General features: G+C 46.8%; 1 protein-coding gene across 1 annotated transcript in view; it reads right to left on the bottom strand.

Annotated features, from left to right (window-relative positions):
* Positions 1-375: 375 nt before the first annotated feature.
* Positions 376-12,708, bottom strand: part of LOC145358991 (uncharacterized) — a 51,412-nt gene continuing 39,079 nt past the window's right edge. The window contains exon 8 of the mRNA XM_080213348.1: positions 376-1,277. Coding sequence (XP_080069474.1) covers positions 376-1,277 — 902 coding nt within the window. The remainder of the gene's footprint in view (positions 1,278-12,708) is intronic.

Raw genomic sequence — 12,708 nt, 5'->3', positions numbered from 1 at the left:
GTCTTCCTCTGTCACCTATTCTCATTCCTTGTATATCTCCCTCCCTATTTCACCCACTCTCTATCACTCCCCATTTCACCCACTCGCTATCTCTGCTTTTCTTGCTCTTTACAAGTATCTCTCTCTCTCTGTCCCTTTTCTCTGTCTCTCAGTTTATTTCCCTGTATCTGTTGGAAATTCTTCCAGCTTTGTCACACTCCATGTCTTTGTGCTCTCCCTTCTCTCTGTAAATCTCTGTGTCTCTATCAGTTTCACTGTTGCTCTCAATGCTCACTCGCTGTTTATGTCACTCCTTCTCTCTCTGTAAGGCAGTTTGTTACTTACAGTTTGAATGTCCAATAGGAAGAGTTATGTGTCTTGTGTTTATATTTTCTCTCAGTGGGAAATGAGTTGCAAAATTCCAGTAAGGGGACATTTCAGCAGATTTTTTAGCTGGTGTCTGAAGTGAGTCTGTGACACAGCATAAATGGCAGTGTTTGTGCAGCAACTAAGGAGTTGCAGCATGAAACCCAATTCCAGAACAAAATAATCTAACCACATTGAGTTGTAGCCCAGAAATTGCATCCGACTCCATATAAAATAAACCATTAATGTTGACCATAAGAGGATGAAATTGGCCGAGATAACAAACAGTAAAATGATGGATTTCCTTCGGCTCTCCATCTCTGGGTCTCTGGGATTCTCCCCACTGCTGAGAGTCCGGAGTCTCCTGCGGGCTCTGCTGCTCACTAAAATATGTCTGACGGTGAAAGCATTGAGCAGCAGAATTAGGACGAATGGGACAGACGGGTTTAAGATGTGATGGAGGAACTCGATTGTTCCCCAGACTTGAGAGACCATAACATCCCACGTGAAATCACAAAACCAGGGGTCGTTCACCAGTCGATATCCATTGAATAACATAAAATACCAGAAAATGTTCTTTAAACAGCTCAGCACCGTCACTGTTCCCAGAACCACAGCTGCCGATTTCTCACTGCAATATTTACTTTTCAGCTTGGGGCAGCAAATGGCCACAAATCGATCAAAGGTGAAAGTGACGGTGAACCAGACAGAACAGTCAGTGGCTGCATAAAGCAGGACGGCGTGAATGTTACAAACGGGGATCGATCGGAGGAAATAAAACTGTTCCCGATAAACAATGGGAATGTGCCTCAATATCACGTCAAAGATAATGACCAGCAGATCCCCCACTGACATGGCCACCAGGTAACAAGTGACACATTTGGACAGACCACAGTTTCTGCTCGTCAGGGTCACAATTGTAATTATGTTCACTGTCAGGAAGGGAAATAAAGAATGACATTAGAAATGAGTCTGGGGAAGAAGTTACCATTTAGACTGAGGATGGCTCATTTGAAAACAAATGTACAGGAATGCAATCACTTTTTGAAAACCAGAACGGCTTTTGGATTGAGAAGAAAGTGGAACATCCAGAGGAAACCCATGCAGATACAGGGAGAATGTGCAGTCACTAAAGGATAGTCACCTAAGCTGGGAATTCTACTCAGTTCCCTGATACTGTCAGTCAACAGTGCTAACCGCTGTGCTGTTCCATGATAGTGACACAATGGTATACATTTGGGAGAGGGTTTTGCAGGGAGTCCACAACGTTAACCCTCACTCAGGTAAACAGCCCCTCTACATTGTGGGAAATTTGCAAGGTAAGAAGGCTGAGGGAGTAAATCCTGACGGAAAATCCGGAGTGGAGTCCTGTCGATGGTAATCTGGGGTTTATAGCTCACTGACAACCTATGCAGCAGAGCTGGTGCCAAAAAGTGCTGGTTTTATCCTTTCATAAGAACATAAGAAATAGGAGCAGGAACATAGAACATTACAGCGCAGAACAGGCCCTTCAGCCCACGATGTTGCGCCGACCAGTTAAAAAAAAACAACAACAATGACCCACTTAGCTAAACCAATCCCTTTTCGTCCATAAACCTATCCACAGACCTCTTGAACGCCCCCAAACTAGGCACATTCACAACTGCAGCAGGCAGGGCATTCCAATCCCAAAGGCCATCTTGGCCTTTGGGAGGCCATCTAGCCCTTTGAGCCTGCCCCGCCATTCAATAAGATCATGGCTGATCTGTCGTGGCTCAGTTCCACATTCCCGCCCTCTCCCCATAACCCTTAATCCCCTCTCTTATCAAAAACCCATCAACCCACGTCTTAAAAATATTTAACGAGGTAGCCTCCACCACTTCAACGGGCAGAGAATTCCAGAGATTCACTACCCTTTGAGTGAAGAAGTTCCTCCTCAACTCCGTTCTAAACCGCCCCCCCTTTATCTTGAGGCTGTGCCCCCTAGTCCTACTGTCCTTTCTGAGCGGGAAGAACCTCTCCACCTCTATCCTATCCATCCCATTCATCATCTTATACGTCTCAATGAGATCTCCCTTCATTCTTCTAAACTCTAACGAGTACAAGCCTAGTTTATTCAGCCTCTCCTCATAGCTCAACCCCCTCAACTCCGGCATCAGCCTCATAAACCTCCTCTGCACTCCCTCCAAAGCCAAAATATCCTTGCGTAAGTACGGCGCCCAAAATTGCACACAGTACACAGTTCACGCTCAACTGCACACAGTTCCTCTGGACAATACTAACAGTTGGCAGAGGGAGAGCCTGAAATCTTGACAGCTCAGAATCTCTATTATATTTACCCAGGATTGTACCCTGGAGAACAGGCCACAGCATTGTGACTACCGTTCGCACAACACAGGAAGAAACAGTGATCTTACACTCGATTGGCACATAGCACAAGTGTCGATGTTTGCTTTGAACAGCGGGAGAAAGCTTCTGCTTCCGGTGACTTGGTACCATCTGTAGTACCCAGTGCGTTTGTTGCTGACCCACTGTGGCCTACTGGACCACGGAAGCTCAGTGAATCCTCTCTCAGCAGGAAAGCTGCTAATCTATGCACCAGGTAAGGAAATCTTAACCCAAGGTCGGTACCTATGAAAAGCCAAGCAGCTGCCTTAATGACTATTGTACAGTCACTCTGATATCCCATATTATGAAATGCATCAAAAGTTAATCATGGCATGATTCAATTCCATCCTCCTACATTATTTGGCTCTAGTACAGTTCACCTACCTCCAGAACAGGTCCACAGATGCCATCTCCCTGACCCTACAGTCAACCTTGGAACACAGATTCATGTTTATCGACTACAGCTCAGACTTTAATACCATTATTCCTACGAAACTCATGTTCACAATCTGTGGCCTGTGGTTCAGCTCCTGCTTCTGCAATCGGATCCTGAACTTCCTAACAGATAGCGATAAGTAAGGACAGTCAACAACACCTCCTCCACAATCATCCTCAACAGTGGTGCCCCACAAAGCTGTGTCCTCAGCCCCATTTTGTATTCGTTGTACGCCGGTCTTCCACTCCAACTCGATTTCCAAGTTTGCTGATGACACCAGTGTAGAGGGTCAGGTCTCAAGCAGAGAAGAGACCGAGAACAGAGAAGAGATAGAGAATCTGAAGAATTGGTGCGATGACAATAATATGTACCACAATGTCAGCGAAGCAAAGGGGATGGTCATCAACTTCCGGAAACAGAATAAAGTACATGCACCTGTCTACAGCAATGGGATGAAGTTGAAATGGTCGAGAGCATCAAGTTTTTTAGGAATCCAGGTCACCATCAACTTGTCCTGGTCCCTCCACAATGAGCTAATAGTTAAGAAAGCCCACCCATGCCTCAACTTTATCAGAGATCTAAAGACTTTTGGCATGTCAGCTATGACTTTCACCAATTTATACAGATGCACCATAGAAAACATTCTTTCTGGTTGTATCACAACTTGGTCTGACCCCTGCTCTGTCCAAAAGCACAAGAAACTTCAAAGCCTCGTGAATGGAGCCCAATCCATCACTCAAACCAACACCAACCCATTGACACTGTCTAAACTTCCCGCTGCTTCGGAAAATCAGCCAGCCTAAATGAAACAACACACCACGGGCATTCGCACTTCCACCTTGCTCTGTCAGAAAAAAAAGATAAAAACATCTGAGGACATGCACCAATCGACTCAAAATCATTGAGATCCTACAGTGCAGAAGGAGGCCATTCCACTCATTAAGTCTGCACTGACAACAATCACAGTCAGGCCCCTTCCCCGAATTTCCACAAATATACCCTCTAGTCCCTCTAACATGCATATCCCAAACCCTAATGGACAATTTAGCATGGCCAACAACCTAACCTGCACATCTTTGGATTGTGGATTGTGAGAAAGTCCCACAGACATGGGAAGAATGTGCAAGTTCCACACAGACAGTGATCGAAGCCGGGAATTAAACTCAGCTCCCTGGAGACGTGAGATAGCATTTAGAACATAAGAACATAGGAAGTAGGAGCAGGAGTAGGCCATCTAGCCCTTTGAGCCTGCCCCGCCATTCAATAAGATCATGGCTGATCTGAAGTGGATCAGTTCCACTTTCCCGCCCTCTCCCCATAACCCTTAATTCCCCAAAAACCTATCCACCCGTGACTTAAAAATATTTAGCGAGGCAGCCTCCACCACTTCAACGGGCAGAGAATTCCAGAGATTCACCACCCTTTGAGTGAAGAAGTTCCTTCTCAACTCTGTTCTAAACTGCACCCCCTTATCTTGAGGCTGTGCCCTCTAGTCCTGCTATCCTTGTTCTAACCATTGTGCTGCATGCTGCTGACTCAAGAACATGTTCTTCTCTGCTGCCGTCAGATGTTTAAATGCTCCTACATTTCATCAAGATGATCTTTTTCTGCTCCCTAGTTATGACTGCAACATTACATTCTGCACTCTCTCCTCCTCTGTGTACAGTATGCTTTGTCTGTGTAGCACTCAAGAAACAATACTTTTCACTGTATACTAAAAAAGCGACAATAAAAACCAAATCAAATCAAATCAGTCTTTCACATCTCAAGCTGGAACATCAGCACGATGCTCCGTGGCCTTACCAATGACCTTATGCAGGTTGGTGTTGTATACGGGACTATTGTGATCAAGAAAGAAGTTATAAGGATCAATGTAGACAATGGGGAGCTGCAAGAAATTAGACTTGCTCAAAGTGGACCCATTCTAGAGAAACACCACACGTTCTTATAATAGGAGAAATCCCAACAGACAATTTGTGAGAATGTTGCTGGTTTCAAAATAAAAGAAAGCTTCACTAGTGATGATGAATTCCAGGGATTGAATCGGGTTCCTGATGCAGTGAAGCAGCAGTGCTAACCACTCTGCCATCCTACAGGATGCCCTGGAGACATCCAAGATTAGGCCCAATATACCATCATCATCATATCTGTAGTAGGGAAATGATCCGAAAACAATCTGAGGGACAGGATTAATCTCCACTTCGATAGGTAAGGATTTATGATATGATATAGTCAGCATGGCTTTGCTGGGGCAATTCCTGTCGAACAATTTGCTTGAATGTATTGAGGAGGTGACTGGATGAGTAGATGAGGGAAGTGTAGTCAACATGGACTTCAGAAAAGCTCTTCACAAAATCTGCATGGAAGACTAAACAAGAGAGTGATAGCCGACTGGATCCAGAGCAATTTTGTAAATCACATTCAAAATGGGCTGAGTGGCAGCTGGCAGAGGGTAATGGTCGAATGTTACTTCTGTGACTGCAAGCCTGTTTCCAGTGGGGTTCCACAGAGAGCGATGCTGGGTCCCTTGCTGTTCGTAGTGCACATTGATGGTCTGGGCATGAATGTGTGTGGTATGATCAGTAAGTTTGCAGATGATACAAAAATTAGTGGTGTGATAAATATTGAGGAGGGAAGCCTTAGTTCACAAGTATCATAGAATCCGACAGTGCAGAAGGAGGCACTTTGGCCCAACAAACCAGCACCGACCACAATCCCAGCTAGGCCCCATCCACATAACCCCATTCATTTATCCTAGCCAGTCTCCCTGACATTAGGTGTATTCAGCCTGGCCAATTCACTTAACCTACACGTCTTTGGAATGTGGGAGGAAACTGGAGCAGAAGAAACCCACTCAGAGATGGGGAAAACATGCAAAATCCACACAGACAGTGACCCAAGCCAGGAATTGAACACACGTCCCTGGCACTGTGGGGCATCAGTGCTAACCAGTATGCAATCACGCCCAGGAAACGAACAGGCTGGTCCGATAGGCAAATGGAATTTAAACCTGAAAAAAAATGTGAGGTGATGCATTTTGTGAGGACTAACAGGGCACAATAAACAGTGGAACGTGAGGAAGTGCAGAGGACCAGAATGAATTTGGTGTGTACAAATGGGGATCCCTAAGACAACATGTAGGATTCTTGACTTCAGCAGCCACAGTGTAGAATATAAGAGCTGGGAGTTGATGAAGGAAATGTATAAAATGCTGGTTAGACCAGAGTGAGAGTATTGTGTGTAGATTTCACAGTACTGGTTGAGATACCGACCGTGTACCAAATGTGGTCATCACACTACAGAAAGGATGTAATTGCACTGGTGGAGAGGAACCTCACCAGGGTGCTGCCTGGGCTGGAGGGTTTCAGCTATGAGGAGAGGCTGGTCAGGCTGGGTTTTTTTAAAAACCTTAGAGCAGGGACGGCTGGAGGGGGATCAGGTGTAGTGGTTGGTGTTGGGGAATGCTTTCAGATGGGGGCAGCCAGACCTGAGTAATATGTAGAAAATTATGTGCACTAGCTAGGAAGAAACTGTTTTTTCCCCTTTAGTAGAGGTGTCAATAAGTTGAAGTTTAAGGTAAAGGACAGATTGTTGTGTGGATTTGTGGAAAAATGTTTCCATCCACAGGGTGCTGGGATCGGCATCTCATGGCCTGAAAGGATGGTAGAAGCGGGAACCACCACAGGAGGCATTTAGATCAGCGGCTCAAAGCTAGTGCATATAAGGCTGGAAAATAGATTCGATTGGATAGGTGTTTGATGATCAGTTCAGATATAATGACTCGATGACTGTTAGACCACCCTCAGCACTGCCCCCATCACTTGCAGCTCTCACAGTGCTGGCTGGGATACCGACCATGTACCAAATGTGGTTGCAGATGCACAATTGTAACCAACAGTGAGCTGCCTGCTCTGAGAGAGACATCTATCAGCCCTCTGCTGCTGCAGCTAGCTTCAAAACAGCTGCCACCCATAAGACCATTAGACATAGGAGCGGAGTTAAACCATTCGACTCATCAAGTCTGCCTGGCCATTCAATCATTTTCTCATCCCCATTCTCCTCCTGCCTGTTCCTCATGACCCCTGATAGTGCAGGGGTGGGGATGGAGGGAGGGGGCCACAGCTCTTCTCCAGTATCCCCAAATGCACCCATCTCCCTCCCCACCACTTGGACCTATCGCCCCACCTCCCTCCACAATTGCATACATAGAGGCAGCAAGAACGCATCGCTATCTCACTGAGCAAGAGAGAGGCAGTAAGACTCCAAGCCTACACCACTGTGCATGTAGAGAGGCAGAAAGCCCACATCCCTCTCCCACTATGCGTGCAGAGAGGCAGCGAGGTACCTACCTAATGCACGGTACATGCAGAGAAGCAGTGAGGTCCCCTCCCTACCGCACTGTGCAGAGAGGCAGGACCCCCTCCCCTGCACTATCAGGGGTTATGAGGAACAGGCAGGAGAATGGGGATGAGAAAATGATTGAATGGCCAGGCAGACTTGATGAGTCGAATGGTTTAATTTGACTCATTATAAGAAAGATGTGAACACATTGGAGAGAGTGCAGAGGAGATTTACCAGGATGCTGCCTGGTTTGGAGGGTAGGTCTTATGAGGAAAGGTTGAGGGAGCTGGGGCTTTTCTCTTCGGAGAGGAGGAGGATGAGAGGTGACTTAATAGAGGTTTGTAAGATAATGATAGGGATTGACAGAGTGCATGTGCAGAGACTATTCCCTCAGGTGCATGTAGCTGTTACTAGGGGCATAACTATAAGGCTCATGGTGGGAGATATAGGAGGGATGTCCGAGGTAGATTCTTTAATCAGAGAGTGGTTGGGGTGTGGAATGCACTGCCTGCTGTGATAGTGGAGTCGGACACTTTAGGAACATTCAAGCGGTTATTGGATAGGCACATGGAGCACATCAGAATGATAGGGAGTGGGATAGCTTGATCTTGGGATTAGACATAGCTCGGCACAACATTGAGGGCCGAAGGGCCTGTACTGTGCTATAATGCTCTATGCTTCAAATGCCAGTTGATGCATTTTGGAGGAACACATTTAGGTGTGAATTATACTGTAAATGGCAGAACCCTGAGGAAAATTAACATACAGAGGGGTGTGGGCGTGCAGGTCCACAGTTCAATAGATGTGGCAACGCAGAAAATTAAGAAGGTATATGGCCTGTTTCCCTTCTTTGGCCAGGCCACTGAATACAGGAGTTGCCAAGTCATTTGCAGATTGAATAAACCTTGCTCAGCATTTGGAGTATTGAACACAGTTGTGGCCACTGCACAACCAGAAGGAGGTGCAAGCTTTTGAGAGAATACAAACAGTGTTCACCAGGGTGTTACCTGGTCTCCAGGGTGTTGGCTATGAGGAGAAGTTGAATAAACTATGAAGGTTTTCACTGGAAAGTCAGAGGCTGAGGGGAGACCTGAGAGAGGTCTGCACAATTATGAGAGGCAGAGACAGGGCGGATAGTCAGAGTATTTTCCCCAGGGTACAATTAGAAAGAGGCACAGGCTCAAGTTGACAGGGGGAATGTTTATGGGAGATGTGCAGGGGAGGTTTTCAGGAATATTGGGAATGGAGGGGGGACTGGGAGGATTGACGCCATGGAGAAATCTAATCACAAAGGAGCATATTGATGTTAAACAGCTGGCAGAGTGGGAAACAATGTTGATCAATGAGCACGGGGTTGATGTGTAACCAGGACACGGTGTGCGTTAGGTTGCCAGCAGCAGAGTTGTGGACAAGCTCAGGCACATTGCAGATTTACAATGGGATGTAATTTGAAGTTTTTCCTAGTGCCACAAATAGACTTACATAAACACGGTAAAGAATTTATTGTAACTGTATTGTCGCCAAATCCCAGCGCCTGTTTGGGTACACAGAGGGAGAATTTCACATGACCAATGCACCTAACTAGCATGTTTTTCAAACTTTGGGAGGAAACCAGAGCAGCCGGAGGAAACCCACTCAGACACAGGGAGAATGTGCAGAACTCGCAGAGTGAGCCAAGCCAGGAATTAAACTCATGTCCCTAGTGCTGTGAGGCAGCAATGCTAAGCATTGTGGACCATGCCAACCAATGGAGAAGGACATTGAAACCTGTAACCAACAAAGATGGGAGATGCAATTGGAGTGGATGAAGGTCGACTTGCTGATGGGAAACTGAGCTCTGGGACAGAAGAATGCTAAGCTTGTGAAGAGACCAGTTCAGACTTGGTCATGAGCTGGAAGAGGGAGGTTTTCAGTCGATAGGGTTTGAGATCATGATGGGTCCTGGATGTGAAGGCTCCAATAGATCAGTAGCATCATTCAGCTCTGGCCAGTGCAGGAATTGATGTGGAGATACCGGTGTTAGACTGGGGTAAACACAGTAAAAAGTCTCACAACACCAGGTTAAAGTCCAACCAGTTTATTTGATAGTAATCTCACAAGCTTTTGGAAACACTGTTCCTTCGCCAGGTATGCGGAAGCTTCCACACCCCTGACGGAGGAACACCGTTCCCAAAAGCTTGTGAGATTACTATCAAATAAACTGGTCCTATCAAAGTCCTTGGGACTTCCCCGCATGACAATTAGTCTTCAGCTAACCCTGTTCACTCTATGTAGTATTAAAAGGCGCCTGATACTGGAATGATCAAAAAATCTAGGAACAGAATGAGACCATTCAGCATCGTGTCTGCCCCGTCATGCAACCATGGCTGATACATTTCTTTACCCCATTCTCCCTCCCTTTCAAAGAACAAAGAACAAAATCAGCCCGGGAAACAGGCCCTTCGGCCCAACGAGCCCGCACCGCCACCACCAGTCCCCCTCTCCACCCACGACCCCTGTCTAATGTTTTATGGCCATCCAGATTGAGGGAATCTAATTTAGGGACAATTTATTCCTGCCAATCAGCCTAATAGCACATCTTTGGGGTGTGGGAGGAAACCGGAGCACCCGGAGAAAACCCACACAAGCACGGGGAGAATGTGCAAACTCCCACAGACACCGGCCCAAATCCATGTGTCTGCACAGCAATCAGTGATAGTCACTGAGCTGTCGTCTTGCCCAGTATCTGGTCCAGTTTAGACACACACTAACGACATGAAGCACTAGGGGTGTATGCCCCTCATTGGACACAAGGCGAATCAACTTAAAACCTGTGAATGGAAAAGAGAAAAAAAACATTATTATTGACCCATATCTATTTACATTACCAGGGATGCCCCAGTGTTAATGACCCTTATTTAAAACAATCTCCTATATCCACCCATCTCCAACCCACTCATGTGCCTGTCTAAGTTACTCTTAAATGACTCTAGCGTGCTTGCCTCCACCACCTTACTTGGCAGAGCATTCCATACCCCCACTACCCTCTGTGTGAAAAACCTCCCTCTAATATCTGTGTTATACTTCTCCCCCCTCACCTTAAGCCCATGGCCCCTTGTCCTATGTGTCTCTATCACAGGAAATAGCTTACCTCTGTTTACTCTATCTATACCCTTCATAATCTTATATACCTCTATTAGATCCCCCCTCAGTCGCCGTCTTTCAAGGGAAAAGAGCCCCAATTTATTCAATCTTCCCTCATACCCCAGTCCTTCCATACCAGGCAACATCCTGGTAAACCTCCTCTGCACTCTCTCCAGAGTCTCCACGTCCTTCCGGTAGTAAGGCAACCAGAACTGGACGCAGTACTCCAAATGCAGCCTAACCAACATTCTGTACAACTGCAACATTAGACTCCAGCTCTTATATTCTTATACACACTACAAAGAGAAGAGGTCCCAGTACTGAGCCCTGCGGCACACCACTAGTGACAGATCTCCAGCAAGAAAAGGACCCCTCCACTACTACTCTCTGACTCCTCTTTGCAAGCCAGTTCTCTACCCATCTAGATACCTGGCCACGTATCCCATGAGCTTTTATCTTCTCTACCAACCTACCATGAGGGACTTTGTCAAACGCCTTACTGAAATCCATATAGACGACATCAACGGCTCGTCCTTCGTCGACCGTTTTTGTCACCTCCTCAAAGAATTCTACCAGATTCGTAAGGCAAGACTTCTCTTTGACAAAGCCATGCTGCGTATCCTTAATCAGATCGCAACGCTCCAAGTGCACATACATCCTGTCCCTAAGAATCCTCTCCATCAACTTACCTACCACTGACGTTAAGCTCACCAGCCTATAGTTACCCGGGTTATCCCTCCTACCCTTTTTAAACAACAGTACCACGTTCGCTATCCTCCAGTCCTCTGGGACATCACCTGTGTCCAAAGAAGAGAGAAAGATTTGCGTCAGAGGCCCAGCAATCGCATCCCTCGCCTCCCTAAGCAGCCTAGGATAAATGTCATCGGGCCCCGGAGATTTATCGGTTTTAATGCCCTCTAAAAGCCCTAACACTTCTTCCCTCGTAATCAATAGATCTTTCAATTGGTCTAATCTCCCTCGCTGACTGTACCAGACATCAAGCCCCTCTCCTTCGTGAATACCGACGCAAAGTATTCATTCAGGATCTCCCCCATTCCCTCTGCCTCTAAGCACAATTCCCCTCCTCTGTCCCTGAGAGGGCCGATTTTATCCCCTAGCCACCCTTTTGTTCCTAACATAGGAGTAAAATGCCTTTGGATTTTCCTCAATCCTAATTGCCAAAGCCATCTCATGCCCCCTCTTTGCCCTCCTAACTCCCCTTTTGAGATCCCTCCTACTCTCTCTGTATTCCTCCAACGCTCTCTCCGTTCCCAGCTGCTTAGACCTGACATACGCCTCTCGTTTCTCCCTAACCAGGTCTTCTATATCTCTAGTAATCCACGGTTCCCTAATCCTCCCTTTCCCATCCTTTCTCCTAACCGGCACATGCCTTTCCTGCACCCATTGCAGTTTTCCCTTGAAAGACTCCCACATGCCTAACGTGGTCTTGCCTTCCAACAGCCTATCCCAATCTGTATCCCGAAGCTCCTGCCTAATCCGGCTGTATCTAGCCTTCCCCCAATTTAGCACCCTCCCCCTAGGACAGCACGCATCTTTTTCCATTCGTATCCTAAAGTAGACAGAGTTGTGGTCACTGTTAGCCACATGGTCACCTACCGCAACCTCAACCACCTGACCCGGCTCATTGCCCAGAACTAAATCCAGTATCGCCCCCTCTCTAGTCGGGCTACCTACGTACTGCTGCAAGGACCCTTCCAATACACATCTTACGAATTCCTCCCCATCAGACCCCCCAGCTCTAGGCACCTTCAAATCCACCCCAGGGAGATTAAAATCTCCCACTACAACAACCCTGTTCTTCCTACACTTGTCCAAAACGTGCCTACATGTACCCTCTTCCACTGCCCGCGGGCTGTCGGGTGGCCTATATTACACTCCTAGCATAGTAATGGCCCCCTTCCTGTTCCTTCCTGGGAGATTTTCCTATCATCTAGACTTACCCTGACCGCTAACTCACTCCCAGTGACTGAGCTGTCTCTCTCCTCCCCACCCCCCCCCCTCCATACTAGTTTAAACCCTGCCAAAACACTCCAGCCAACCTCCCAGCTAAAATATGTGTCCCCTTCCCATTTAAG

The sequence above is a fragment of the Carcharhinus amblyrhynchos genome, chromosome 27 (genome assembly GCF_965287045.1).
Source record: "Carcharhinus amblyrhynchos chromosome 27, sCarAmb.v2.hapA, whole genome shotgun sequence".
Taxonomy (NCBI): domain Eukaryota; kingdom Metazoa; phylum Chordata; class Chondrichthyes; order Carcharhiniformes; family Carcharhinidae; genus Carcharhinus; species Carcharhinus amblyrhynchos.
Note: the sequence above shows the minus strand (reverse complement) of the source record. Positions and strands in the feature narration are given on the sequence as shown.